Raw genomic sequence first — 27,373 nt, 5'->3', positions numbered from 1 at the left:
CATGGCTATACATTCCTTTTCATAATGTGTTTCAATTATGACATAAGGGAGTTCCATAGAAGGCCATAATTTTTAACACACCTTAATAGGAACATATAGCCATAACTGGTACATCTACCCAACTGGTAATTTTCCTACATTTCTCTAGAATATCCTCCATTATTTCATACACCATTTTTTAGTTGAAAAAAACCCTTCAAAACACCAAAATAGTCCAAAAAACGTGAAAATGAAATTATAACACCAAAACAACCCATCAAAACCGTATATTGATTGGGCTAAGCAGGACGTTTGATCGAATGGAGGTTTGTCGAAAGAGCGTTTGTCTGAAAAATGTTGACACATGATTACCATTTTGGTTACTCAGACTCATATAATTTTTCAAGAATTCTCTTAACTTCGCTAGAGTTTCAATACTTAAATATTGTTTTCTAAGTGAAGCATTTGAGAGAGCTGGATTGTAACTTTTGGATTTCTGGGCATAGATAAATATAATGATATCCCCTCACACGCAAAATAGTGTTTTCTTACTTCCATTGCAAGGCAAGATTTATTACATCCTCTGCATATATTGCATACAACAAATGTAATAACAGTTCTTGCAAGAGACTGCAGCGTACAAGAAAGTCTTATCAGAATGCACATTTTTGGATAAAACCTTTACGAGATGATTTTCCAGATGCAATGCATGTGGGGAAACAAACTTTGATCGAAAATAGGCTAACATAAATATTACAAAATTATTTTGAAAACCTTCCAGTGACCACATTACAGAACCTGGCCATGTCACAAAACATTGCAGATTCTGCTTCATGCAAATCAGCAATAGAATCTTACATTTCCTGGTTGGGTATAGCTATGGAAGTTTCAGGTTTGGCAGTTTGATAATATTAAAACAAAAATCAAAAAATTGTATAATTCTGTATTCGATGCCTTTCCGTACGTAGGATTAGATAAAAATTAAAAAAAATGTTAACAATCAAACTCTGCTTCTTGAATCCGAATTCGTGTTACGAGTTTTAATTTCGTCCTAACGTTTTGAAATGCCATTGTATTTTCTTCGTCCTATGGATGAAGGCAGAAAAATGGGATTGCTTGGAGTGCTTCTTTTGTTTTTGAGAACAATTAGTGTAAATATGCATTACACTGCACTTTGGCAGACTTTGTGTTGTTGCTCTTGAACTCACGTATTATTGATTTATGCACGGTGAAATCACTGATGTTATTGATGTTTTCTTCTTGATAGAACGGAAATGGGCGATTACGATGCAGTAGCGATCTACCCTACTTCACAACTTTATTGGAATACTCCCAGAGATTGAATCTGGAATTCGTAAAAAATAATTCTAGGAATTCATTTTAAGAATTCACCCAAAATTCTTATGGAATTCTCCTAAAAATATCAAGAATACCGAGCGATCCTTGATATTCTACTTAAAATTCATATGGATAAAGCAATCCTCAGAATTACAATCCATTGGAACTGTCCTCCGATTTAGATTAGTTCTTACCAAAATACCTTTTAGAGTTTTGTCAGAATTCTCTTAGAATACTCATCACAATTTCTGTGGAGCAATCCTCGGGATCGCCTTTAAAACTTAAACAAAATATCGTTCCATTTTTTGTTTAATTCCGTTGAAGTTTTCCTCAAAATTCCGAACTTTCTAATTTTATTGAAACTCCGTTAGATTTTTTTTAATTTCAATTCCCTACTAATTCTCATGCATTTTTCCTCTCAATTATCATGGAACTCTTCTTAGAAGTTCTACTCAAAACTACTACTAAGTAATCTTTCCTTGGAATACTGCCAAAAAATTAAATGCGTTTTAGAATTAGTCCTATTTTCGGATTATGATTTTCTCGGGATTCTTTTCACAATTCTCTTGTAATTTATGTTCAAATTTCCTTGGAGTTTTCTTTTCCTTTTCTGAGAATTTTCATGGAGTTCTGTTCAGAATTCCCTTGTAATCTTCAATAAAATCTTGGGAAATATCCTCTGAAATTTCTTCGAATTCTTCTCAGAGTTCCTATGATTTTTTTCAAAAGAATTTACTTTAAATTCTTCTGGACTTTTCTGCAGAATCTTAACGGAATTCACCTAAAAATTAGCATAGAACTTCAACCATACCTAACTTAAGGTCGCCATTTACTGCTCATGCTCCACTTCAACGATCGCTGTATACGTTTTATAATTATTTACGTATAATTTCAACATATACCAATACACTGGAACCTCCATTTACGAACCAATCCGGGGGCTCGTAAATCGAAGTAGTGCGTAAAAAAACCTCGTAATTTGGGATTTCGTAAAAACAGGTTTTTGAAAATATTGTCAAATATCCCACAATATGGGTATTTTTGATGTGCGATGTTATTCGAAGAGGTTGATTAGCTTGGAGGGATCGTTTCTGCTTATTGAGCAGAAAATTGGGTCAAGATTCATCACATCAAGCGTTGCACCGTCGCCGATCGTCAATAGGTCGTAGTCGTCCTGCGTCGCTACATCCAGCATAAGTTTAACAAAACGAACCCTGCTGTAGACCCTACCCCATATATCCAAAAACTCAGTGATTTCTCGTAGAAGTACACAAGTGAGGTGTCCTCGGTTTCCTTCAATGCGAGTATCACGTCATCACATTCCTTTCCACTACTTAGTTGACCTGTATTCGGGCACGGCCGGCGCTGGTACTGCTTAGTATCGGGTCGTTAGTTTTTACACATTGAGGATGTATTGTTAATCCCAAACATTATCTGTTGGTTGTATGTATGATAACAGCTGATCTAGAAAGCAGTAACGGAGTAGCAACCATGGCCGGTCAACATGCTCATACTCATTCTCAACATCCAAACATGTTTTAAAGTTTTTTTTTCATATTTTAGCTTATGAAAAAAAAGACATCAGTGAAATTTTTAAGACCGGTAGATATCATTAAGACCGATCCGTATATCATAACGGTGAAGGGCTAGAACTACCCAAACAAAAAGTTCACTTTTCTCATAGTAATTCCCATATAAACTTAAAGGACCAGTGCAGTATGAGTTCGCATCCAAATGAGCTCAAATTTTGAGAGAATTATCAGAACCTAATTTTAAATCGATTGAGGATGGTGGAGCAAAATCTATATTTTGAACCACCTTAATTGTACATACAAGCAAAACATGCAGAAAAGATCAAATGAAATTAATTATTAATATGCCAACGACACCAATTTTATTAATATTGAGTTAAAACATGATTTGTAAAATGTAAGGTGGCATGGATGTTAAATTATTGAACGAATAGATGAAACCAAGTTATACAATTACTCACATGCAACCGCTTGAGCAAGCTGGTATCCGTATTCGTTGTGGTACTTTGCTTTGCTGCCTTCCAGAACTGTTTTTGAGCCGAATACCGATTCATGGGGCATATTTTAATCAGACAGTCCCGGAACTTTTCCGGCGGATCATTTAAATCACCCGCACCGGGACAAACGACAACTCGGTCATCTACCAAGCTTTAGAAACAGAAAGAGAAAATACGACCGATAATCCATTAGTTGATTGACAGATTTCAGGATCAGCCACGTCTCGTGCATGCAATACATACCCCAGAGTGCTCAGAAAGCCAGAAATGCTTGCCTCCGAATACAGGGAGACAATGTCTCCCAGGTGAAGGAAGCTAACCGATCCCATTGTGCCGTCTCCCATTTTCACTACTCAGTTGTTGTTTCAGACACACAAATACGACACAAACAAACAAACACGGAGGTGGTAAACCTTAACCTAGATCACAAATCGCGCATCTGGCGACGGGAGCACAAACTACACTCAATTTCGAACTCAATGCTCCATAAATCTCGTCTTCTCAGTGGACGGCAAGGGCGTATCGTTTTCCGCGCACTCCAACCACTCTTCTTTTGGCACGAATCCCACGGATTGCATCCACAGCGGCAGCATCGTCCTACTCCTCCCTCCTCGAGTGGTTTCAATTCGAAGGATGCATCTGGGGAAAAATGGAAAAAGGAAAACTATTGTTAGTGACGGAAGAAATAAATCCGGACAGTGTTTTATGCGTGGGTGGGTGATGGCCGGGCAGGGCAGGGCAGGGCAGGACAGTGCAGGGAAATAGCAATAAAGCGAAATTGCTCGGGTCGTTGAATGGGCGATGAGCGGGAGAACAAATAAAAATTGACGGGCGCAAGCCGCTCTACCCCTGGGCTTTTTCTTGCTGGTCGCGTTCCGCGTTGACATCAAGAGTTGTGCTCTGATGGTTCTCAGTACGCCATTGACCTCATTGGAAAGGAGGAGTACGAGCGAATGATTTTCTGTATCGCCATTAAGGGGAAGCTTAGCGGCCATTTTTTTAAACTGGCAAATTTAAATTTTTCTTAGATTCCTGAGAAAAATTACCTGTAGAAATGATTTGTCCTGAGTCCAACTTTGTGCCATGATGACATAGAAAAAATGTATTTACACGTAATTTTTCTTAGATTTTTATATATTTTTCCAATATTTTTAGAAAAATCAAAACGTAAACTATCTTTCCGTGGCGGTAAGCTTCCCCTTAAGAAAAGTCATAACGTAGTGGGAGTTGAAAGATTGCTGGAATATTGGCTGTATACCATGGACCGAGAAAATAATGATGTTGAGGACAGTGGCTTGGCACTTTGGTTTGGGTGAATTATAGCTTTCCCAGTAGTGTTAACTCAAGCACACCAAGATGGACATTACAGTAAATAAAGACGTGAATTTGGCCAATGGCAATATAAACAGTTCGCCCCCTTCGCTTCGCTGTTGGTGTAGCTAATTAATGGAGTGACAACAACCGGCTTTTGGTTTTGATTTTTTTCCGAGACATTGGGTAGATGAGCGCACAGAAGCAAATGAAGTTAAATGAACTTTAAACGTGAAGTAACCAACAACACAGCCAGAAGGCGCAAGACAACATTGAATGTAAAATATGTAGGAAGGTATAGCTTGAATCTGCGATGGCATGAACGTTTACAGCGACAAATGCTTGGAAGGAGAAAACCTTCGTGGAAACCGGAATGGTATTGTTTTTGCTTCGATAGCAAATATACAGAATCTCGGTGCGATTTCTGATTTCAGATTTAAGTTGCTTGAACCAACAATTCAGACAAAATCAGAAAATTTAAATTTAAATTAAAGGTCAGAAAAAAATGTTTGATTAAAATAAAGCATATAAAGTAGCTAAGACAAAGAAAAAAAACTTGTAAATCATTTGAAGAAGTAATCCCTTTCAAGACCTGAAAGGCAAGTGTTTTATACTCATCGACTCAGTCCAACAATGTGAGCGCAATATACTATAGAGAGCAATTTAAATTAAACTGTTTTCTCATAACTGTCGTATATTTTCAATGTAAAAAGAGACTGATTTCCGATTATGGGTAGCAAACACATCATTTACTAACTTATTCTAAAAAACCCTTGACAAAAATCCACATTGATCACTTTACACTCAAGGGAAATAGTATGGATAAATTCGTTTGGCTGTCGCTTCTATGTTCAAACATTTATTCACTGTTTCAACACAGACAAACAGACTTCATTGTTGATCATCGTATAGGCATTTAACGTTCAATTTAAACATTAATTGCATCGTTGTCAATAGTTCGAAAATTTCCTGGATTTAAAATCTTGTTTGTAGCCAACAATTGAATATTTTGTATAAGAGTCTATCAATCGTACGCTTGATTGATCAGTGATCAGCTTGATGCTTCATCAGCGAGGAACTATGCGACACAGCACAGCTATGCAAGCTTCTTCACCGCTCATTAACATCTGCAGGCATCATCCTCCTGTACTGATGGAATTCAAGATAAGTCCACAGCAGGGTTTCCAAGATACCTCTGAAAGAATTTCGTATGATTTCAGAAAGGCTGACTTCAACAGCATGAACGATTTCCTCGCTTGTGTCTATTGGGACGAGGTTCTTCAAAATTATAATGCCAACCCAGCGGGATCTGGTATCCTGTGGTATGCCATCGATCAGTTTGTTCCCGTGAAGTCCAGACACGAGCCGCAGGGCTGGTAGCAATCACTGCTGTCAAAAATAGTGATTTTAGTGACCATGTTGAAGAAATAAGTGACCAAATAGTGACTTATAGTTGTAAAAATAGTGACTAAAAAGTGACCTAAGTGACACCAAATAAATGTTTAATGTGTTTAACGCTTATGTACGATATGAAGCTTTAAAGCGACAGATTCAATAGAAAGTTTATAACAAACCCACGGTATTGGCCAGGGTGTCTACTAACTGCAAAAACCTAGAAAACCAAGAATCCTCATGAACTTTTATTTTCCTTAAAATACCAGAGAATTTAATAATTTTCTTACTAAGGATAAAGGGCGAACACGAAATTATTGCAACACCGAAAATGTCATGCCAATTTTCTTATAATGTTTAGAATCAAACCAAAATTTTAGGGTAGTTTTATAGGCGCTTCTCGAGGCACTCAGATTTGTAGATCTCGCCATTTACTGTGCCCTTTGTCACGAAAGGCTCACTCCTCAGTCCGCAAGAGCAGATGGCCTGCCAAATGAGATATTTGGAGGCGAACTTCGACATTTTCTTCTTCTTAAATTTGTCGTCCATATCGAACTTGCTCTTGCCGGTGAAAAACTCCAACCCCGGAATTTGCTTAAAATCGGCTTTTATATACGTTTCGTCGTCCATCACACAGCAGCCATATTTTGTCAGCATCTTCTCGTAGAGCTTCCGTGCCCGAGTTTTAGCCGTCGATTGTTGCCGCTCATCGCGGTTTGGGAAGTTCTGTACCTTGTATGTATGTAGTCCAGCTCTCTTCTTTGCATTCTGGACGTAGCTCTGCGACATGCCGATCTTTTTAGCCAAATCAAGGCGTTGGGATTTGCTTTAATCATCCGCTTCACCTTTCCCTCCGTCTTTTTGTTCTCCGGTCCCGGTTTTCTTCCAGCTCCTTTGCCGTGGTCCAACGTCAACCGCTCCTGGAACCGCTTCAACACTCTGGAGACGGTTGAATGGTGAATGTTCAACATTTTTCCCAACTGCCGGTGCGACAGGTCAGGAAATTCCAGGTGTTTGGAAAGAATTTGTTCTCTCAACTCGCGTTGGTTCACCTCCATTTTCGTTGAATCGAAAAACACGACTTCGAGTTTGACAGCATGTACACAATACACATCAATGAGAAAGTGTGCAAAATTTGGTTGATTTTTACCCAATGGTAAAAAAGTTATGCCCTGTTGAATGTGTCGCAATAATTTCGTGTTCGCCCTTTATTTTAAAGAATATAATGAATTTTAAAATACAACCATTTAATTTTTCTCGTTATTTTCATTCACACTTTAAACTTTATTGATCCACAGTGGATTAATCTTCAGTAACAAATAAATTAAAAAAAAAAACAACAGAGGATTGAAATGTTTTTTTTTCATTTTTTTTTAGTTTTGGAACATGCATATTTCCTAAAAATTTTACATGTGAACTAGCTCTGGACGTAAAGGCTATAATACTTCAAGAAATGTTCAAGAATCTGGAGTCAAATTCAATGCACAGATTTAAAGGCTCGTGGAATTTTATTATAATTTCTAATAACCTCATTCCAAGGGAGTTCTAGGGTTTCAAAATCTTTCAGAAAAATATCACATGCAATCTGATCTCAAGGTATTTCTGATGAGCTTTAGATTTCATGTGAAGTTTCGTGAAGAATTTCGAGAAACCCTGAATTGAATTACAAGTTAATTTAAATGAAAACTCTAAGTAGTTTCTGAGGAGCACAACTGCTGTAAACTTCAGAGGAAAATTCCAAGAGTATTCTGTGGATAATTTTATAAAATTCGTGGGAGAAAACGAATCCAGAGCATAAGCCCTTGGATTTTATTGAAAATACTAAAAGGAGGATTACAATTAAATCTGAGAATAACTCCAGGACATCTTCAAAGGAATTCGGAAAATAAATTCAGGAGAGTTTGCCAAACAAATTATGATAAGAAATCAAATGAATTTGTTTGGAGAAATTCCAATGAATTATTATGACACTTTCAATGTGAGTAGAATTCCAAGGGAAGGAGTGAGAGTCAAAAGGAAATAAATTAGTATTCGGAGAATCTTTCCAAAGAGTTTCTTATTGTGAAGAATTTCAAGGTAATTCTGAGGAAAATTAAAAGTAAAGTGAATTCTTCGGATAGCTTCATCGAAATCTTGAGGAATATTTCAATGAAAATCTCCGTTGAATATGGAATGGACAATTCTGAGGACTTCAGAACTACTTGAAAGTTCCCAAATTTTTCCTGAAGTTAATGAAACTGCCTTGAAGTGCTTTTGTAGTTTGAGAAACTAGTCTGATGCTCACAATACTTCTCATAACATTGTTAAACTTCCCTGAACTTTATAGGACTTCCTAAAGTTTCCTCAATTTTTCTAACGATCATGGATCTCCTGTAAAGGTTTAACAATTCGCTGAAGTTCTCTAATCTCGTTTAAAATTGATGTGACTTCTCTAATGTTAACGGAACTGCTCTGAGGTTCTCGTTCTTTTCTGGACTTCTCAAAACTTCTCTTAAGTTTTTGCAGTTTTCAAGAAGAATGTTGTACTGCGCTGAATTTAATTGAACCGCCCTAAAAATGTTTAAGCTTTAGTGAACTTATGCGAAGACCTCAATTAACTTTTTAACGTCTCTGAAGTTATCTGATAATATGGGAACTGCTATAAATTTCCAACTAATTTGCTGAAACTAATGGAACTGACCTCCCCCTGAAATTCCTCCAATTTTCGGAGCTAAATAAACTTCTTTCAAATGCTCCCGCATTTTGTTATTGTTTATAAAAAATCCTGAAGTCCGCGGATCTCCCCTTAAGCTCCATAGATTTTTATGAAGTTCTCGAATTTTTTTCTAAGTTTTTCTAAATTTCTGGAACTTTTGTGCTCCCGCAATTTTCATGGAATTAGAACGAAATAATTAATATAGTTATATGATTTTCACTGAAGTTCTCAAGATTTTTCTGAAGTTCATGAAACTTCCCTTCAACTATAGATACTAATTTAAAACTTCTTCAATAGTCTAGACTTTTTTGGTGTTATTAAAACTGCCAAAACGATTACTGAATTTCTCGAAAGTTCTCTAGACTGCCCTGAATTTATCAGTATCTTTTAAGAAACCGCAATTTTACTGAAATTAATTGATTTGCCTTGAAGTTTCAACAATTTTCCTTAAGTATTATAACCATAATAAACGCTCACTAATTTTCCCTGAACTTATCTATGCTTACCTGAAGTTTGCCAAATTTGTTTAAAAATCCGGCAAATTTTCTAGTATACATTCATAATTCCCAGACGATTTCGTATCAATCGTAGAATTCTTGGAATTCCTTGAAAGTCGCTGCAAATTTGCTTAAGTTAATGAGATTATTCTGAAGCTATCTGATCGTCCTCGAAGCACTCGGAACTTCGCTGAATATCATGAAACTATCTACAAATATCTAAATTTATTAGAAGTTCTCTGGAATTTCTTGAAGATAACGCTGCTTGCTAAAAGTTCTCGATTTTTTTTTAATTAATGGAACTTCGTTGATGTTGTCTAATCAACTTAGCTAAATTTTCGCATTTTTTAAGTTCTTGAAATCTCCATGATGAAACACCTTTAATGTACTCACACGTTTTCTGGATGTTCATATAATTTTCTTCACGTTCCGGAAATTCTCTCGGAGCTTTGCTGAAGTTTCCGGAAATTCTCTGAGTTTCTCGGAACTTCTTTAAGGCTTCTACAATTACCTTGAAATTATTTGAATTCCCCTTTGATTCTCTGATCTGTTTGATGTTCCCTAAGCTTCTCTAACGCTTTCAAATCAATTGATAAATATTAAGATCTGAGCTTCCTTTAGAAACTCTAGATCTAGGTTTTCTGAGGTGCTTAGAACTTCTTAAACAATTGCACAATACCCCTCAAGTTTTCTATATTTTTTAAGTTCACTTGACACTCGTAAAGTTCTCTGAAATTCTAGGAACTTCATAAGAGTTTCTGAAAATTTTCAGATGTAAAAAGAACCGCTTTAAGGTTCCTAAAGCATCCAGAAAGTTCCATCTAGCGTGTTAAATTCAACTTCAACATTCAATGGATTTGATTGTAAAACTGTTTCTTTAAAATTGATTGCCATGTCTGAAACACGTTTGGGCTATTTTCTGTTGTTTTTGATCTAGGTATCAAAATAAAAGCATATTTTTAACGCATTAAAAAATAGCTTTCTTATTATAAGCCGTGAAGTTCTGGAGAAACCTGGAAAACTGAGGTAATTTTATTTAGAAAAATGAGCAGACACCCTAAAGATTCACGCTAAAAAAGTTGAAAATAGTGACTGATTACAAGAAAAAGTGACTTTAGTGATCTTAAAAAAGGAGACTTTTTAGTGACTGGCTTGAAAAAAGAGACCAAGTGACTCGCTACCAGCTCTGGAGCAGGCTAAGCTAGCCTGGCCAAATGCTGACCTCAAGCATCTTAAGACTGTGAAGTGGGCAGCTCTCAGACGACATAGCAATTATCGCACGGACTCCACGAGAACAAGATATATGGTGGCGAATACTGGATACAACCAACTCTATAATTGTTTGTACAACGCTTATCAGGATCATCTGCAAAGCCGCCGCAAGACAAATCCTAGAAGTTTTTGGCGCTACGTCAATGACCAACGGAAGGAATTTGGATTGCCATCTACGATGACCAACGGATTGTTCGAAGCTGATTCCACCACTGACATCGCCGACCTGTACCGCTCTCAATTCAGCAACGCGAACACATCGACCTGCAGGTAGTAGCCGTCGCCACCAGGAGTGTTCCTAGACTTTCTGCCTCTGGGCTGCAGTTCTTTATCACTAACGATATGGTTATACCAGCAGGAAAGGAACCAAAATCCTCCACGGGATGTGGTCCGGATGGCATTCCATCGCTTGTCCTTAAATGCTGTGCGGATACACTTGCAACGCCACTAGCAAGAGTGTTCAACCTATCTTTGGCTACTGGTTTAGTTTTTTTCCCGAACTGCTGGAAGCAGTCGTATGTTTTGCCACTTTTCAAGAAAGGCTGCAAGCGGATTGTTTCGAACTATCGGGGCATAGCTGCGTTGAGCACTACTTCTAAGCTGTTTGAGGTGATCGTTCTTCATAAGCTGGTTCAGCGCTACGGACACTATATTTCGCAGGATCGGTACGGATTTATGCCTAACCGTTCGACGACAACTAATTTGACTTGCTTCACTTCGTTCGTGATTAGCCAAATAGAAAATGGTCAACAAGTAGACGCTATTTATACAGACTTATCCGCTGCGTTCGGTTGCATACAGTTCTCACCATCCCTCCGGCAAGAACTAACTATGGCTTTCAAGAAACTTTGCGAAGCATGTCCCGTGTTTCACCGGTGTTTTAGGTTAGCGCAGTTTTATGTTAATTTATGTTATTTGTTTGATTTGTATTTAGTTGTAGAATAAGTGTCATGAGAGTAAACATTTTACCTGTTGACTTATAAACAATAAATAAATTCATTAAAAAGCTTCTATCAACGTCATTGGCAATTATGTGAATTTCCATAAATTTTTCTTGATTAGAAATTCAAACCGGATTACCTAACAAAAATTAAATCAAAAAGGATTTTGCATAATTTGAATTCCAACAGAATTTTAAAATCTAATAAATTGTTGATAATTTTTTTTTTTTTTTAAATAAGCATTTCGAATTACTGCAGTTTATTGAGCCCCGTTAAATGTTGATACTTATGTGATTTTTTTTTTAAGATTTCTGTATAGATTATTAAAAGATTCCTAAAATCTAGTTCTTGCAAACCAAATTTGAAGTTTTAAATATTAAGCATTTTGCACCAAAGTAGACCGATGCGCCAAATATAATCCCCAGATTCCTTTCGCTAGGCCAGTGAACACAAAAATTGATCATTTTGAATGTAATATAGCGCTGCATTTAACAGTAGAATATCATACAGAACATTGAAAAGCACCAATCTTTATCCTTTTCTGGCCTGAGCGAAAACAACTCTGCGGTTCAACCGTAGCGCAGGAATTAATTTTTGTCTACTTTCGGATCAGAAAGTATTGCGACGACTATTATTGGATAACAAAAGGTAACTGAAAAAGTGTTGATTCTACCAACAAGATAACTGCTAATTGACTCAGAACTGACAGCAGCAGTAGAACGAAACAGGCGAGAAACTGAAAGAATATGAAAAACGTTCTCACCGACTGAACGATAAGATCTAAAATCAGTGAGTGAGTCGTGGTAATTATCTCTATCTCAATAACAGTATCACAATTATGTTAAAAGCGGGGATTGATTTGTTCTACATGTAAATACACTGGACAACTATCAATTTTCACTCGATCCTGCAATCAACGCTTTCGCACAGCACGACCGCATTATGAACGTAGGACTACGATATTATTTTTGCTTAATAATTTAGTTAATAATTTCAAAATTATTGATTCATAAATTTTATTCTAAATTAACAAACATCCACTTCAAAGGTTTTAGATTAGGGGACATTCAATATTCTTAATTAAATTCAATTTTCATATTTAAAAATTCAGTTCATATCCCATTCAAAATTAGGTTCTAAACATGTACATTGTACAACCAATTTTCAGGTACCTACTGATAATGTTTATATAATACATATGAGTACGTCACACCATATTATTACATTTTAATGTTGCAACATTATGACAGGTATACTGAATCACATGTGAGTTTGTCCTTTATCTGTGTTCAAACAATAATCTATCAAATAGCGAATGCTGTAATTAAATATATTTAACGTAAATTAAATTGTTTGATATTAACATATTTGTGTGAGATCTATCCTCGTTTACACAAGGATAAGGGGTGTATTTGAATTTGCAAACATTATGGTACCATTTTGACAAGTCTTTGTCCGGCTTTCTTTCGCTGATGAATGCCATGAAAGTTGCAAATTTGAATTCTGACAAATCAATACGTTACAAGCCTATACGTTACCTTCATGGAACCTCAATTTCACAATTAACGACGGCATTCGCAAAACAGCAAATAAAAAGAAAGTTGAAGACAAAATAAAAGTTCCAGTTGGGACGTAATAAGCAGAAATTATCAAAATTTCGATTTAAAAAATTAATATTTCAAAGGCACCTTTACTTACCTGGTGACAGAATTATGAATGTGCACCGTACAATAGGTTTTGTGCATCTGAACAACTAGGCCAAAGGTAGCAAGTGAGTACGTACACTGGTGAAGAAATGTTCAACTAAACTGGTCACCATACAATAGGTCTTATAAAACTGATCAACTTTGTCAAAACAGAAACCATCCATCTAGTTGAACTTTCAAGATAAAGCAAGTAATTATTGGTCAAATCGCATACTCGCCAGGTCTGGTGTGAGAACTTAGAACTGAGCTGTCCACTATAGAATGGGTCGTGTTGACAGTAACGTTCTATCTAGTCGAGGTGTCGACTTAAGCAAGCCATTAGTATCCAATTGCACTTTAGTAAGTGATTTTTTTCGAGTGAGATACGATAGGTCTTGTCATTCAGAACTGAATACAGTAAACTTCTATCTAGTCGTACTGTCAAGTTAATGCAAGCCATAAGATGTCAAATTGCAAACTAGCGTCACATAGTGAGTGAATTCTGAGCAACTTTCTCCAAGACCGCTATCTTCTATCTAGTTGAAGTCGTAAGTTTAATATAATAAGAAGTTAAAAAGTATACTAGTGTGATTTACACGATTCAATAAGTCTTTTTCATTTGAAAAACTTTTCCAAAGACAGGGCTGGTAGCCATCACTGCTGTCAAAAATAGTGATTTTAGTGACCATGTTGAAGACTAAATAGTGACTGATAGTTGTAAAAATAGTGACTAAAAAGTGACTCTGAATTGAATTAAAAATAAATTTTATTGAAAACTATTAGGAATTTCTGAGGAGCACAACTCCTGTGAACTTCAAAGGAAAATTCCAAGGACATTCTGAGAATAATTTCATAAAGTGTGTGGAAGAAAACAAATTCGGAGCATAAGTCCTTGGAATTTTTTGAAAATACTAAAAGAAGGATTACAATTCAAAGGAATTTGGAAAATAAATTCAGGAGAGTTTTCCAAACAAATTATGAGAAGAAATCTAAGGAAATTGTGAGTAAAAATGCCAATGAATTCTTATGAGACTTTCAATGTGAGTAGAATTCTTAGGGAAGCAGTGAGTTTCAAAAGGAAATCTGAAATTAATTCAATGAATATTCTGATAATCTTTCCAAAGGGTGTCTTATTGTGGAGAATTTCAAGGTAATTTCGATAAAAACTAAAAGAAAATTGAATTCGGAGGATAGCTTCATCGAAATTTCCGTTGAATATGAAATGGATTATTCTGAGAACTTCCTAAATTTTTCCTATGAAGTTCTCGAAACGTTTCTGAATACCACTGTCCTTCTGTGAAGTTTTCGAAGTTTTTCTAAATTTCTGGAACTTTTGTGCTCCCGTAATTTTCATGGAATTAGAATGAAATAATTAGTATAGTTTTACGATTTTCACTTAAGTTCTCATCGAAGTTCTATCGGAGCTTTGTTGAAGTTTCCGGAAATTCTTTAAGGTTTCTACAATTTTCTTTAAATTATTTGAACTGCCCTTGATTCTCTGATCTGTCTTGATGTTCTCGAAGCTTCCCTAAAGCTTTAAATTCTATTGAAGTTAAATCTCCCTGAAATTCTTTGGACTTCTGTGAAGTTCCTGAAATATTTATGAAATTTTCATAAATTATCTGATGGTCCCTGGTACTTCCCTGGAATTCTCGAAACATCTTGAGGGTTGTAAAATTTTCCTTAATTTACGATTATAGATATTTAAACTGCTCTAAAAAGTCTGAACTAAAGTCATGGGAACTGCTCTTAAGATCTGAAATTCCCCAAAGATCTCTAGATCTAGCTTTTCTGAGGTGCTTAGATTTTTTTAAATTTGCGCAAAACCCCTCAAGGTTTTTATATTTCTCAAGTTTACTTAACATTTACATTCTAGGAACTTCATAAAACTTTCTGAAAATTTTAGAATGTTAAAAGAACCGCTATGGCTTCCAGTAAGTTTCCCATAATTTCAGTGTGTTAACTTCCATTATGTTCCCGCAGTTTGTTTATGGAGCTTTACTGAAATTCTCATAATTTCCTTTCATTCCTCAGAACTTCTTCAAAGTTCCTACAATTGTTGAGTTCTCAAATTTTTCAATTCTTGTGTGAAGTTGGTCATGCAGGTTTTTCTGCAATGCAATTTTCTGAAGTTATACTTCATTTGTGTTTGCTGTAGAAAAATCTAGTGCAAAAATTTCAACAAACCACAACTTGGGAAAAAGCTGCATATTTTGTCGCAAAATAGTTAAAAACTACAAGGGACAGCCCTATGGGGTTGTAGGCAATACTGACGTAGGACTACGTGGTCTTATATAATAAATTTTATTTGTTAACTGCAGTAGGAGCTTGTTTTTTGTATAGGAATAGGAATTTGAGCGGGGTTCTCTCTGTTTACACTTTTTAGTATGACGCGCTTGACATAGATGACCCACAGCGACTCACGAAGAGCTACTGATTCCGATCAATAGCGGTGCGGCTTCTTCCTCCTTCTATGGATGCTCATGTAGGCTTTAGTTCGTTGCTTACAGGCAACCTTTCGTTGTGTACTGGAGAAAATGTTCAACGCCACGCACCAAACGCACTGTTGCTGCTGCTGCTGATGCCGACGACCGGACACCACCACACACGGTGATTGGAACTGAATCCGATCAGCGGTTGTGGGCAGCCTTTAAAGTTAGCTGCTTGCAGGGAGCCTTCCGTTGTGTACTGCAGAACGCCACCACTCACCACGTGGTGATTGAATAAACACCATTCGGTGAGACCGGGTGGATTTCAACTTTGAAATCTGTGTTAGGGAAATCGCTTTTCGCAGGCAATCGGTGATAGTTTTAATTATCATTGCAACAGTTGAAAAATGATAAAGTCTTAAATTGTCCCATACCGTGGTGGAGGTAACAATAGCTACAATTTCCAAACCTACGACTGGATGCCTTCCTTCAAATAACAACTGGAATACGGTAAAAATCGGTAGAACTGTTTCAAACACATCGTCATCGGTACTTGAGCGGGTCGGAGATCATCTCTTTTTGCCAGTGGTGGCGGGGGGGACACACCCCTCAGCATCCCTCTCCAAAGGGGGAGTTAGGTAAAGAGAGATGATAAAAGCGATTTGTACCATCCTAAAGTTGTCATAGCTCGCTTTCATTAGCATCTTCAACTATGTAAATCGTTGACTTCACGCAGAAGTAATACTAAACATATAGTCAAAGTTGACGATGAATTAAAATATAATTTTGAGTTAAAAGTTGCATATTTTATCACTTCCACAAAATTGTACATTTGGAACGGTGAATTGCATCGATTGTTAGGAAAAAATTTTCATATGGGAAATGGCTCTAATGTTGGCCTATGGATCTAAAATTGGGCCCATCGCTAAAAATCTGCTATTTATCAAATTTATCTAGATGAAGGCGTCATTGGGACGGTACTAATGGATATTTTTGATCGCTATTGAACATTTAGTCGATTGCTGAATTTCCATGTAAGCCCAAATTAGGGACATTTAGGCCGACATTACATCCATTTTCCCTATCATAAAAATGGATTGCTGAGAAACGAAAATTAAACGGTTTGTGTTGTGATCAACTTCACCCCGTTTTACGAAATCTATTTCACATTCGACTGGAAAGAGCATGGCGAATAAAAGTGAAATGATGGAAGTAAACTCGATGCGTATTTTTTTATAAATACAAATTTGTGTGATAGGGGAAATGCAGGTAATGTCGGCCTAAGTGTCCCTAATTTGGGCCCATACATAAATTCAGCAATCGACTAAATTTTCAATAGCAACCAAAAATATCCATTAGTAACGTCCCAATAACGCGTTCATCTAGATAAAATTGATAAATAGCAGATTTTTAGCGATGGGCCCAATCTTAGATCCATAGGCCAATATTAGAGACATATCCCCTAAATACATTCTATTAAAAAAAAAAACAACTACATAACCTAAGTAGTTCTGAAGCAACGCAACAACTACAATATTGTTTCTGTCATGTATGTGTGTCGAAAAAAAACATATCCGCTTGCCTCCTATGAGAATCGAACTCACGACCGCTGGTTTACAAGACCAGCGCTCTGCCTACTGAGCTAAAGAGGCTTCACGGAAAATGCCAGCTCTCAATGGCAGTTTCGTTTTCTCCATTATCATCATCATCATTTCCAGCCCCTGCTTATATAGCTACCCCGATTGCCATAGACCATTCATTTTCATTCACTCGCAAAGATGGTATCTTATACAACTGCTACGGAACGTTAGTATTAATTCAGCTGTTTCTTTCCGTTTTCCTTTGCACTCTTTGAAATCATACCGGTTGCGTAGAATTGCATGAATCATACCAACAAAAACAGCAGCAATTCCCATTGCTGCTTGCCTCTAGATGAAACAGAACCAGATCCCACACTGGCTGTTGTGCGCACTGCTCTGGATGAGACGGTTGAAGGTACTTTGAACTGAAAACAGAACCAGACCGAGGAAAAATATAAAACGGCTCAATATTTATCTTGCTGATAAATTGGAGTTCGAAACATTCAATTTACCTTGAGTAAGCACCAAGTGCGCCCAATAAAAAAAAGTTAATAACAGAACCCTTCTGCGAAAGACAAATGCGTGCGCTTCATTCGAAATCTAGATCAACCAAATTCAGACGTGTAATTCATCGCAACCTTGTGGGAGCTATTGCAAAAGTTGGTTAAAACGACAAAAACTTTGGCGCATTGACGACAAAATTACAGTGTGCAGCAGTTGATTTATCGAATTACCTTTGTGTATCAATTATTCATGAAAATGGAACCCTGGGATGGAATTTCACTGTGGAACATTGGGCGCGTTTGAGCGCAGAAACGACGACAACCTCAACTACACCGGGGGAGACAAAATCTAGGGCATGAACTGTAGGCTGTTTCGTAAAATGGAACGAGTATTAGCTTGCTTCACTATTTTACAAGCCAGTCTAAAGAGCGTTAGCTGCAACGTGTTCTTATACCTAACATCAGTGTGGAAAGAAGAGAAGATGCTGTAAGGCCGCCATGTGGTATCAAAGAGCGAGACGCAAAAAATGTTTTACAAAAGCGAGCTTTTCCGTACGAAAACTGTGTTTTATCACTACTAGGCTACCTATTGATATTCAACCACCTAAAACGCGACGATGTGAAACGTGTTTGCGAAAGAAAAGGGCACTGATGGAATTAGATTACCAGAGCGAACAATAAACTCTATTTGACGAGACGTAGGTGGCTTGCTTTGAATTTTCTTTTGAGGATCATTGTCTCGAAACTTCTGTTGTGAGTATTTTCTCCTATGAACGGTTGTAAAGCAGTACAATCTACTCTTATCGTCTCCGGTAATAAAGTTATTCAGCTGTTATGTTAACAAATCGTGAGAACTAGAGGGCTTTGACTGCATTCACGAGTGCTAGTGTCGATCCATTCAATGACTACATGTGCTTTGCTGATTGATGCATGATCCAGCTGATTCCTAGTGGCTTCCATTCAAATAGCTGGCTATAATGGAATGAGTGATGATTGTAGATATAACATATCTCACTCTAAGTAGGAAGATAATATCGGTCATCCATCATGTTAGTCTGTTATAAATATACTTATACATTGCCACTTCATTGGCAGTTAGAAGCAATTGTAGTCCATCCTATTACATAGCTAGACAGCTTATTTTGGTTTGTGTACTGAAAGCTTTTGCGATATCGGTATCAAGTCCAACCTTAGCGTTGAAAAGCAGGGTGGCCACTGAACCGGCAAAACCGGGAGAAACCGGAGAATAACCGTATATTTTATTGGAAAATTAACATACCATTATATTAATAAATATTCGAGGTCCGGTATTTCCAAAATTTCTCTTGGATTTTTTTTTCCTGGTTTGTTTTCCGTGCTGAGCACCAATGTTACCGATGCCAGGGGGGCAGCTCCCACACCTCGACCCTACCTATCGACCCATCAACTTATGAACCGGGGACCAACGTCTTTACTTCCCTGTGGTTGTGTAGTGGAAAGCGTGATTACCTCTCACCCCAGTAGGCCTGGGTTCAATCCCAGGCGGTACCTCCAGGGTGTTCTGAGGCTTCATATTATTAATAATTCTAGCAATTCCCCGAAAAATACTTTTGAAAACAACACTTCGAGTTCTCCTCAGCATGCACTTAGTATTTTCCTGAAATTCACATGGAATTAGCATACGAATGCTTTTTTAATTCTGCTCAGAATGTCCATTAATTCTTTGAAATGCTCCTAATAATTTCCTTGGAACTCTCTTTATAATTTTCTGAAAATTATCACTGGGTTCGATTTCCGTCAGGTCTATTAATTTTTCGGGGTGGAAAGTTTCTCGACTTCCTTGGGCATATTTAAAAAGCTCTCAATTAAAATGTGGATGTGCTTCAAAGAACACTAAGTTGAAAGCAGGCGAAAAGCTAATATACTATAAGCAATATGCTTGAAATACCATGTAGTAGTAATACAATTGATATTTTTAAGCAATGAAAACAGTTTTTTATGTCTCGGATAAGTATTTTTGAAATTCTTGTACCAGCTCTAGAAAGTCAATAACTACACTTCGCAATCTACGGAACATAAGCTTGCTTGCTCTAAGTCACAAGCAATGTGAAGTCAGGTTGGCAAGTCAATCAGGAAAACCTGGATAACCGGGAAAAGGTCGAAATTTTATTTTCGCCAGCAAAAACCGGGAAACATTACATTGTGGAATTTTAATAATTCTCCAGGAAAATAATTTCGTTTCAATGATTTCAACAGTTTCTGAATTTCACATAAGTGATAAAATGTGCTGCACGTTGATCAGAATTACCCTCAAGTAAGGATTTATAGTAATTGTATTGCGTATGTATCGTTCTTTTCATGATTTTGACGTAGGACTGCGTCTTTGTGGGGTACAAATCAAAGAATTGTGTAACGAAATAGTGTCAGGTTTTAAACACTTATAACTTGGTCATTTATTTATGGATTTAAATTCACTTCCTGTCCTTTTGAATCAGAATTTATGTTTGATGTGTAGAGTATAAAGATTATAGTAATTTATCATTAGTAAACTATTGAAAATATATCAAACTTTTAGGCCGCAATTAACAAATCACGTACGCGCTTGCTATGACTATCGAGAGAACACAGAAAGATGAGCGGTTTCGAGGTTATAAAAGAGCTTACCATACGTGTTGCTTAAGATTGTCTGGGGATGTGACGTTTGTCACATCGTTAGACGTCGTACACGGCAGATGAGACTAACTCAAAATTGAGTAAGATTTCTCTCAAAATAATAGAAAGTGAGTATTTATTTATACGTTAATACGTTTATAAATTTTAAGCTTAAGTCTAGTACAAAATTGAGTCGAATTTGACTCAAAAGTTGCAAAAAAGAGGTTACTTCGTGAATGAGAAAAGTTGAGTAGTTCCAAATTTACCATCAAAGCTGTTCAGATTCATAAGGCCTATTGGAAGGTGAACAGTTGAGCTCAGAATTCGTCTTCAAGGTGGCACAAATAATTTATTGGTTTAACTTGACATCTTGACTAGAGAGAAGGTTTCTGTCTTTGCAGGGCTGGTAGTGAGTCACTTTTTAGTGACTCACTTTTTTCAAGCCAGTCACTAAAAAGTCTCTTTTTTAAGGTAAAGTCACTAAAGTCTCTTTTTCTTGTAATCAGTCACTATTTTCAACTATTTTAGCGTGAATTTATTTCAATATTGATCATTATTTGCTTTGTGACGTTTAATCGTCTTTCTCTATTTACAGGCTGTCTACTCATTTTTCTAAATAAAATTTCCTGGGTTTTCCAGGTTTTCCTAGAACTTTAACGGATAAATTCAAGGCTTGTAATAAGAAAGCTTTTTTAAATGCGTTCAAAATATGCTTTTTTTGGAAGATCAACAGTAATTAACCCAAGCGTTTTTAAGACATGGCAATCAGTTTTAAAGAAACAAGTTTGTAATCAAATCCAATGAATGTTGAACTTAATTTTGCACTGTTCACAGTTTAAAAAAACGTACTTAGTTTGAGTAAGTCCAAATTCTAAAAACATTCAATGTCTTGTAGTTTCGTATTCCATGTACAAGTTCATGATATTGAAAATTTTCAAAGTGCCCGAATTAAGGAAAACATTAAATGATTTATTTCAAGTCCGTAATTAACTTTATAAAATATTAGAGATCTTCATTGCAGTCCCTTTAACTTATTTGCAATTTCTATCTAATTTTTATTCTGAAAAATAAACTAAACATGCAATTTAATTAAAAAGAACTTATTTCATACATTAGCAAACCATTTACTATTCGGGGAAATGGGGGAAAAATTTGCAAAGCGAGCAAAATACGCCCCCTTATATCTGAGCTGCTAGTTGATATGATGGTGATTAATTGCTTTCATACGATACACTGTAAACACAGATAAACAGACATAACAGATTGAATATTTCTCACTGTAATACATCGTGTAATACAAATACTACCGCCATCTGCTGAGTAGACAGTGACGGGTAGTACACTCAACAGATGGCGAAACGCAAGGCAATTGACTATTCGTGCCACAGGTGGTGGTACTACCAACTAAGTAACATTTAAATTGATCGTTAAATTCTCGATAACTTTTTCAAAGGGACGTATCAGCTTTTGTAAACAATGCATTTGATCGTCGATTTGGCTTAACTGGTAGCTCGCACTCGCTTACTAACACCAATATCAGGTAGAGGAAAATTTCCTCTATCTGATGGTGGTTTTAGCATGCGTGGGCGAGCTACCAGTTACGCCAAATCGACGATCAAATGCATTGTTTACAAAAGCTGATACGTCCCTTTGAAAAAGTTATCGAGAATTAATGTTCGATGAACAACTTACGAGTGATACCTATGTCTGTTTTTCTGTACTTTAAACGACCTCTGCAAATGGAAGCAACACTATGTTTAATGAAAGTCATTTGAAATTTATAAAATGGAAAAACAGTTTTGGCAGAAAACCACGCAAGGAAAGCTAAATTATGAAACAGCTGGTGTTTCTAAACTCTACTAAAATTAACTATTTGATTTATGGTTTAGCGACTTGCAGTCATTTTAATTGTTTATAAGATAGTTTGAACATTTGACCGTTTAACGATTTGATTCAGTGTTGGGAAAATATCAAAAAATCAAATCTCAACAATGCCCAAGATCACGCTTGATTTTCGTAGACAAAAATCTACAAGCATACAGCTGCGGTTGATTTTGTAAGCTGTGATATCGCAGCTCAGAATATCAAGCTAACGAAACTCACCAGCTGCAAATCTCACAACAAACTGTGGTGAGATTGATAGCGCATTTGTTTATTATTCAGCTCCAACCTGGATCGGGTCTGCTTGTTTTCTGGCAAACGTCAGTTTGATCGTTTGTTTTTAAAACCTAACTCTGGTTGAGGTTCGCACTGACAAAAAGTTCGGTTTCGCACTGTTTCGCTACACAAATTCGCTATAAAGGGTGATACGGTCAAAATTTTGTCAATATCAACTTGGCGTATTTCTTTCAATTTTGCATTTAAAAAACCTGAACACCCCTCATTTTGAAGGTGTGTGTGTGTAGAATGTTGCTCCTATTTTGATTTTGGAATTCACTCTTCAGTTGTCAAAATGCCGTCCAACCAAGAAGAGCAGCGTATCAAAATTTTGCTCGCGCATCGCGAAAATCCGAGCTACTCGCACGCAAAGTTGGCAAAATCGCTAAAAGTTGCCAAATCAACCGTTACAAATGTAATTAAAGTGTTTGGGGAACGTTTGTCGACAGCCAGGAAGTCTGGATCGGGGGGAAATCGAAAACCGGAAGCCGCTGAGACGACAAAGAGAGTTGCCGGTAGTTTCAAGCGAAACCCTAACCTCTCTCTCCTAAGCTGGGTGTATCGTCTACAACCGTGCATCGAGCCAAAACACGAGCCGGACTATCGACTTACAAGAAGGTAGTGACTCCAAATCGCGATGATAAACAAAATACGACGGCCGAAGCGCGATCCCGGAGGCTGTACACGACGATGCTGACGAAGTTTGACTGCGTGGTAATGGACGACGAAACCTACGTCAAAGCCGACTACAAGCAGCTTCCGGGACAGGAGTTTTATACGGCAAAAGGAAGGGGAAAGGTAGCAGATGTTTTCAAGCACATGAAACTGTCAAAGTTCGCAAAGAAATATCTGGTTTGGCAAGCCATCTGTACCTGTGGCTTGAAAAGCAGCATTTTCATAGCTTCCGGGACTGTCAACCAAGAAATTTACGTGAAAGAGTGTTTGAATAAACGTCTGCTGCCTTTCCTGAAGAAACACGGTTGTTCCGTACTGTTTTGGCCGGATTTGGCATCTTGCCATTACGGTAAAAAGGCCATGGAGTGGTACGCCGCCAACAACGTGCAGGTGGTTTCCAAGGACAAGAACCCTCCCAACACGCCAGAGCTCCGCCCAATTGAGAAATACTGGGCTATTGTCAAGCGGAACCTAAAGAAGACCAAAAAAACTGCTAAGGGCGAGCAGCAGTTCAAGGCAAACTGGCTTTCTGCGGCGAAGAAGGTGGACAAGGTGGCTGTACAAAATCTGATGGCAGGGGTCAAGCGTAAGGCCCGGCAATTCGGATTTGGAAAAGCGGAAGCCTAACTGAATATTTTTCCTGAATTTTATACTGATTGAACTTGAAAAAGAAATTTAATTTGATTTTTTAAATAAACGATTTCACCGATTTACACGCGTTTTCCCTTGACCAAATTTTGACCGTATCACCCTTTAAGTTTAATGATTTTTGCGAAACTTCCATAACGGCTGGCAGCAGTCACTTCGTGTCTGCCATCGGTGAACAGAAAAAAGAGATAACAAACTATACTTTCTCTTTCTAAGAAAACGATGTGCAACAGAATGATTTTTGTGACTAGTTAACTCTCCGCTTGATTTTTGCACGTTGTGAATAGTCTGGCAATATCAAAGGAGCTTGTAAAATCAATATCAAGCATGATACTTTGTTCCAATATCACGCGTGATATTGAGAGCGTATGACAGCGGAAAAATATTTTTGATCGATGATTTTGCCAATACTGATTTGATTAATGCAAGTTGTTGAGTGTATCCTTCTTCTTTCGGCTCGATAGCTCAACTGGAATGTTTATTTTTACAGAAAGACGAGTCAAATGGGCGATTGATTCTTTTGCACCTTTCAAATCACCAGATAGGGACGTACTACGTACTACTTCAGAAAGGAAAAGGAACTTTGACACCCATTCTAACAGGCTTGTTTAGAGCAAGCTTAAGATTAAGTTATATTCGAAGGCTAATAAAAAGGATAAAACTTCATCCAAATCTTTCCGGCCGATATCTTACTTACAATTCCTTTGAGTAAATATCAGTTTGCATATTAAGCTGATAAATTGAATCAACAGAAATTTCACTAAGAAAGAAAAAATATCATTTCAATCACAATGCAACAGAATTTGATCGTAATATTTGGGAAAGTGGAGGACCGAACATCTGTCCAGGGTCAACTGTTTTTTATACAGACGGTTCAAGATTGAATAATCGTAAGGGAGCAGGGTTAACTGGTCTAGGGATAGATATCTCAATATCTATGGGTTACTGGCTAACCGTGATCCAAGTAGAAATTCAAGCAATTCTTGAATGCTCTGTGATGTGCTTGCACAGAAATTATAAACATTCGAATATCTGCATTATGTCCGACAGTCAAGCAGCATTAAATGCTTTAAAATCAGCAACATGCAATTCTAAACTCGTATGGGAATGTGCAATGTCACTTCAGAAATTGGCCTGTCGAAACCAAGTGCACCTATATTTGGTTCCTGGGTACTGTAAAGTTGGAAGGAATGAAAAAGCCGACACGGTAGCCAGGCTAGGATCATCTCAACAATTCATAGGACCAGAACCGTTCTGTGGAGTTTCTGCTTGTTCACTTAAAATGGAGATCAAGATATGGTAAAAAATGAAAGTGGAGACCAACTGGAACAACACTTCTATTGTTAGACAGTCGAAACGGTTTATAATTCCGAACTTTTCAAAGATTAGCAGAATTCTTGAATTTTCAAAGAAAGATCTTAGTGTCTATACTGGTTTGATAACAGGACGTTGTCCACGTAAATATAACTGAAGTTAATAGGAAAATGTCAAGAGGATATGTGTCGATTATGTGGCATAGAAAAGGAAGACTCAGAACACCTGTTATGCTATTGTACAGAAATCTTCAATAAAAGGCGTATTTTTCTGGATAAGGGGCTGGCAAAACCCTTCAATTTTTGGAATGCAGGTCCCAGTTAAGTAGTACATTTCATTCGAAATGTAATACCTGGCTGGGAAAATGCTTTTGGTCAGTCTATGTCGGTCGCTTCACAAAATAGTGATACTCAGCGAATCCAAACACATAAAGCAACCAACGATACAGACAAAACGGTTGCCATGACAAACTCGCTCTGTAACAAAGCTCGATCCGAGTGGTAGAAGGATAATGATATATTGCTTGCCTGCTTTGTTGCAATATACACGGATGAGGACCGAGACGGTTTTATGACAGGTGGGCAGGAACTCACGGTCTCCCAGTGTTGGTGAGTTCTTTGCCGTTAATGTTCACGAAAAGTTCACTATTGTGCTATACAGAAATTCAAAACAAAATTTTTTATCTGCGGATTTGGACTGTTTTGGACCTGTTTCATACCACCGGAAGGTGTATGCTGGTCACAAATGCCGTGCCAAACTGATTTCCTACGCAATTAATCTAGCTTTGATGTGAATTTCGCTAACAAACACGAGGAGCATTTCTTATAGCAAAACTTGCCATAACAAAATGGGCGATTCATTTTAGTAAACAAACTAACACTTCTTCCGACTGTGGCACCTATGTATTAGGCGCCTAGGATGAGGACATAGCTTGATATGAATCGGGAAAAGACATAACAAAAAAATTCCCATTAACACACGTGTATCATCTTCGGCTTTACTTCGTGAAGCAGCTTGCCAACAATTTGCTCGTTTCCTTCTACCGCCCCGAATGAGTTGGGTCGCACGAACTGCTTGTCATGAAAAAGAACGGTGAAGATCTAGGCGCCTAATACATAGGTGCCACAGTCGGAAGAAGTGTTAGTTTGTTTACTAAAATGAATCGCCCATTTTGTTATGGCAAGTTTTGCTATAAGAAATGCTCCTCGTGTTTGTTAGCGAAATTCACATCAAAGCTAGATTAATTGCGTAGGAAATCAGTTTGGCACGGCATTTGTGACCAGCATACACCTTCCGGTGGTATGAAACAGGTCCAAAACAGTCCAAATCCGCAGATAAAAAATTTTGTTTTGAATTTCTGTATAGCACAATAGTGAACTTTTCGTGAACATTAACGGCAAAGAACTCACCAACACTGGGAGACCGTGAGTTCCTGCCCACCTGTCATAAAACCGTCTCGGGTGAAGATTCTATCATTATTGTTTTCCACTTCTGACATAGCGTTATTATTCGGTTCGTTGATCGCTTGTTATTTTGTCATTTGGAGATATTTTTGATTCCTTGGTGATACTACATACAGATACAGCAATATTTATTTTTATTTTTTTCTTGATTTGATTTCCGTCGATCTTGTTTTCCGTTCTGAGTACCAATGCTACCGACGCAGGGAGGCAGCTCCCACACCTGGATACCTATCGACCCATCAACTCATGGACCGGGGACCAACGACTTTACTTCCCTTGAGCAGAGATTTTATGCCCCAGAAAATGTGGAACCCAGGCCCTGTAGAGTGAGAGGCAGCCACGCTTACCACCACACAACCGGCGCCGCTAAGCACAGAACTTTTATCACGGTAATGCTAATGCTAAAGCAAACAAAGCAATCATGAAAATCAGTTTACTGACCGGAGGGAAATCCTGAACCTCGGTTCTGAATTTGACCACGCGCAGCGCAGCAATCCAGCAGTCGACGACGCCCTCTCAAAATGCAATTAAAAAGCGAAAGGAAGTAGACTAATTGAAATTCAGCGCTCGTAGCACCGGTATAAGCGTGAAAAAGAAAGAGCTACCTCGTAAAAATTTACGGCTCATGCCCGTCGTCGTCGTCGTCGGGGAGAATCGTCCGCATTCTCGATTTACTGACCCAAGTGAATCAGTACCAAAGTATGCCATGCTATAACATCGATGACGCAACCGATGGAATTTGCAAAAATTACCCCCGAACGCCGGAATGTTCAATTTGAGACGGCACTTCGCTCGTTCAGCTTATTACTCTTCGGTCGGTGAATCGGATTGCAA

General features: G+C 37.5%; 1 protein-coding gene and 1 non-coding gene across 6 annotated transcripts in view; both read right to left on the bottom strand.

The window, feature by feature from the left end:
- The window catches only part of Itpr (Inositol 1,4,5,-trisphosphate receptor), a 160,406-nt gene that overhangs the window by 67,131 nt on the left and 65,902 nt on the right, over window positions 1-27,373 (bottom strand). For all 5 annotated transcript variants that reach the window (XM_065234535.1, XM_065234534.1, XM_065234538.1 and 2 more), the window contains exons 3-4: window positions 3,590-3,985; window positions 3,311-3,497 (exon numbers count right to left, since the gene is read on the bottom strand). In XM_065234535.1, the coding sequence (XP_065090607.1) occupies window positions 3,311-3,497; window positions 3,590-3,690 (288 nt within the window). In that variant the 5' untranslated portion in view covers window positions 3,691-3,985. The remainder of the gene's footprint in view (window positions 1-3,310; window positions 3,498-3,589; window positions 3,986-27,373) is intronic.
- Window positions 17,148-17,220, bottom strand: TRNAT-UGU (transfer RNA threonine (anticodon UGU)). The gene has a single exon. It is a non-coding gene; the product is annotated as a tRNA-Thr (tRNA).

The sequence above is a fragment of the Ochlerotatus camptorhynchus genome, unplaced genomic scaffold (genome assembly GCF_037179485.1).
Source record: "Ochlerotatus camptorhynchus isolate MF236.1 unplaced genomic scaffold, CSIRO-AGI_Acam_v1.1 ptg000434l, whole genome shotgun sequence".
Taxonomy (NCBI): Eukaryota; Metazoa; Arthropoda; class Insecta; order Diptera; family Culicidae; genus Ochlerotatus; species Ochlerotatus camptorhynchus.
Note: the sequence above shows the minus strand (reverse complement) of the source record. Positions and strands in the feature narration are given on the sequence as shown.